This window comes from Arachis stenosperma, chromosome 5, assembly GCF_014773155.1.
Source record: "Arachis stenosperma cultivar V10309 chromosome 5, arast.V10309.gnm1.PFL2, whole genome shotgun sequence".
In the NCBI taxonomy this organism is placed as follows: domain Eukaryota; kingdom Viridiplantae; phylum Streptophyta; class Magnoliopsida; order Fabales; family Fabaceae; genus Arachis; species Arachis stenosperma.
The window spans coordinates 99,382,492-99,384,543 of record NC_080381.1 but is presented as its reverse complement, the minus strand read 5'-3'; the positions used below and the strand labels follow the sequence as shown (position 1 = coordinate 99,384,543).

At 43.5% G+C, this 2,052-nt stretch overlaps 1 protein-coding gene across 1 annotated transcript; it reads right to left on the bottom strand.

Moving 5' to 3' along the window:
• Positions 1-1,331: 1,331 nt before the first annotated feature.
• On the bottom strand, positions 1,332-1,730 carry LOC130980999 (uncharacterized). Its single transcript, XM_057904642.1, has one exon. The coding sequence runs from the start codon at positions 1,728-1,730 to the stop codon at positions 1,332-1,334; it is 399 nt and encodes a 132-aa protein (XP_057760625.1).
• Positions 1,731-2,052: the final 322 nt, after the last annotated feature.

The window sequence follows — 2,052 nt, the reverse complement described above, 5'->3', positions numbered from 1 at the left end:
TTTATTGGCATGCAGGCAAAGGCATGAGTAGCATGTATCAAACATTCAATGTCCAAGTTAGGTTACCATTCGTAACAAACTAACAATCGCATTTGTATTGACAATGAAATTTAATTAATAAAATATGAAAGGGAATTTGTGAAAAGCAAGCATTGCAGAGTAGGGTAAAGTAATGTAGAAAAGTGCATAGTGCTACATGGGCTTTTTCACAAACACATGGCATGCATGGTAAACAAGATATAAAAAGTGTGAAATTGATCATGCAAACAATCCCTTAAATAGGAGAAAAATAATTGTCAAACAATTTGCAATAATCCACAAGCATATAATGGGGAATGATGACTCAAAAGGTTTCTAACACCATGTAAAAGAAGAAGAAGGAAAAATAAAGATTTGAAAAGAAGAGAAAAGAAAAAGAAAATAATAATATATATACATAATATAATAAGAATGATTGAAAAGAGAAGAAGGAAGAAGAAGGTAAAACCTTGTTAATGGTGGTGAGAGAAAGAGAGTAAAAGGTGAGGTAGAAGGGGAAGGGAAAGGGAAGAAAGAAGGGGGGAAAAGAAAAAGTAGGGTTTGGAGGAGAGAAAGATAAGATAATTTGCTTATTGGGTTGAGCTGTGCGGCGCATGCGACGCGGCCGCGGAAGGCACGCGTTCGCGTGGGTGCACGTTAGGTAGGACGAGGCGATCGCGTCAGTCACACGGTCGCGTGACCCGTGTGGCGCTGCTGGCGCGAGTGCAGCCTCGCTCCAGCACAACTCTCTGTTCAATATAATTCAATTGCCAAATCAAAGGGACGCGATCGCGTGGGTCATGCAATCGCGTGAGTGTGCATCAGAAATTAATTGACGCGGTCGTGTGACAAGGATTGTACTTCCAGCACCAATCCAGCACCACTCTCGCACAATATAGCATTGTGCACCCTTTTACGTCGAAAATGCAGGGCACGCGGCCGCGTGGGGCACGCGGTCGCATGGGAGCCATGAATTCCATGCAACGTGGTCGCGTCGGCGACGCGGTCGCGTGAAGTAAATTGTGCCTTGGGCACGGCTCTAGCGCTGCTCCTGCGTAACTTGCTGTTCAGTTTTATTTTTCTGTACTCCTCCTGCCACGCAGACGCGTCGCTTGTGCGATCGCGTCACGCGGTGAAAATTTTTTTTTTTAAAAATAAAGACATGTAATTTAAAGAGCACGAAAGCACTGATAAAGAGAAGATTTATTGAAAGAAGAAAAACTAAAAGTGAAGAAAAGAACGATCATACCGCGGTGGGTTGTCTCCCACCAAGCACTTTGCTTTAACGTCCGTAAGTTGGACGCTCCACTAGCTCAGTCTGTTGTTACGTGGGGATCTTCCAGGCGGAAGATCTCAAGCTCCTTGCTTTTCTGCACCTTTTCACCATAGTATAGCTTCAGGCGGTGTCCGTTAACTTTAATAAGTTCAGAACTTGAAGGATGGCTTAGGTGATAAACTTCGTACGGTTCAGCCTTCTCTATTCTGTATGTACCTTCCCATTTGGATCTCAACTTACCGGGCATGAGCCTCAGTCGAGATTTGTAAAGGAGAACAAAATCTCCAGGTTGGAACTCTCTCTTCTTGATGTTTTGATTATGCACAGCTTTCATCTTTTCCTTGTATATTCTGGAGTTCTCATAAGCTTCTAAGCGAAGGTTCTCCAGTTCCTGCAGTTGTAGCTTTCTTTCAGCTCCAGCATCCTCAATTCCCATGTTGCACTCTTTAACTGCCCAGAAGGCTCTGTGTTCGATTTCAACTGGGAGACGACAAGCTTTTCCATAAACTAAGCGGAAGGGGCTCATCCCAATGGGCGTCTTGTATGCTGTTCTATATGCCCACAATGCATCTTGTAGTCTGGTGCTCCAGTCTTTTCTGTGAGGCTTTACTATCTTTTGCAAGATACGTTTAATTTCTCTATTTGACACCTCGGCTTGCCCATTAGTTTGGGGATGGTAAGTTGTGGCAACTTTATGGATTATCCCATGCTTCTTCATCAATCCTGTTAGTCTCCTATTACAAAAATGGGTGCCTTGA

Bases quoted from the DNA above. Each gene is read 5' to 3' on its own strand.
- LOC130980999 (XM_057904642.1), bottom strand. From the start codon at position 1,730: ATGGGAATTGAGGATGCTGGAGCTGAAAGAAAGCTACAACTGCAGGAA.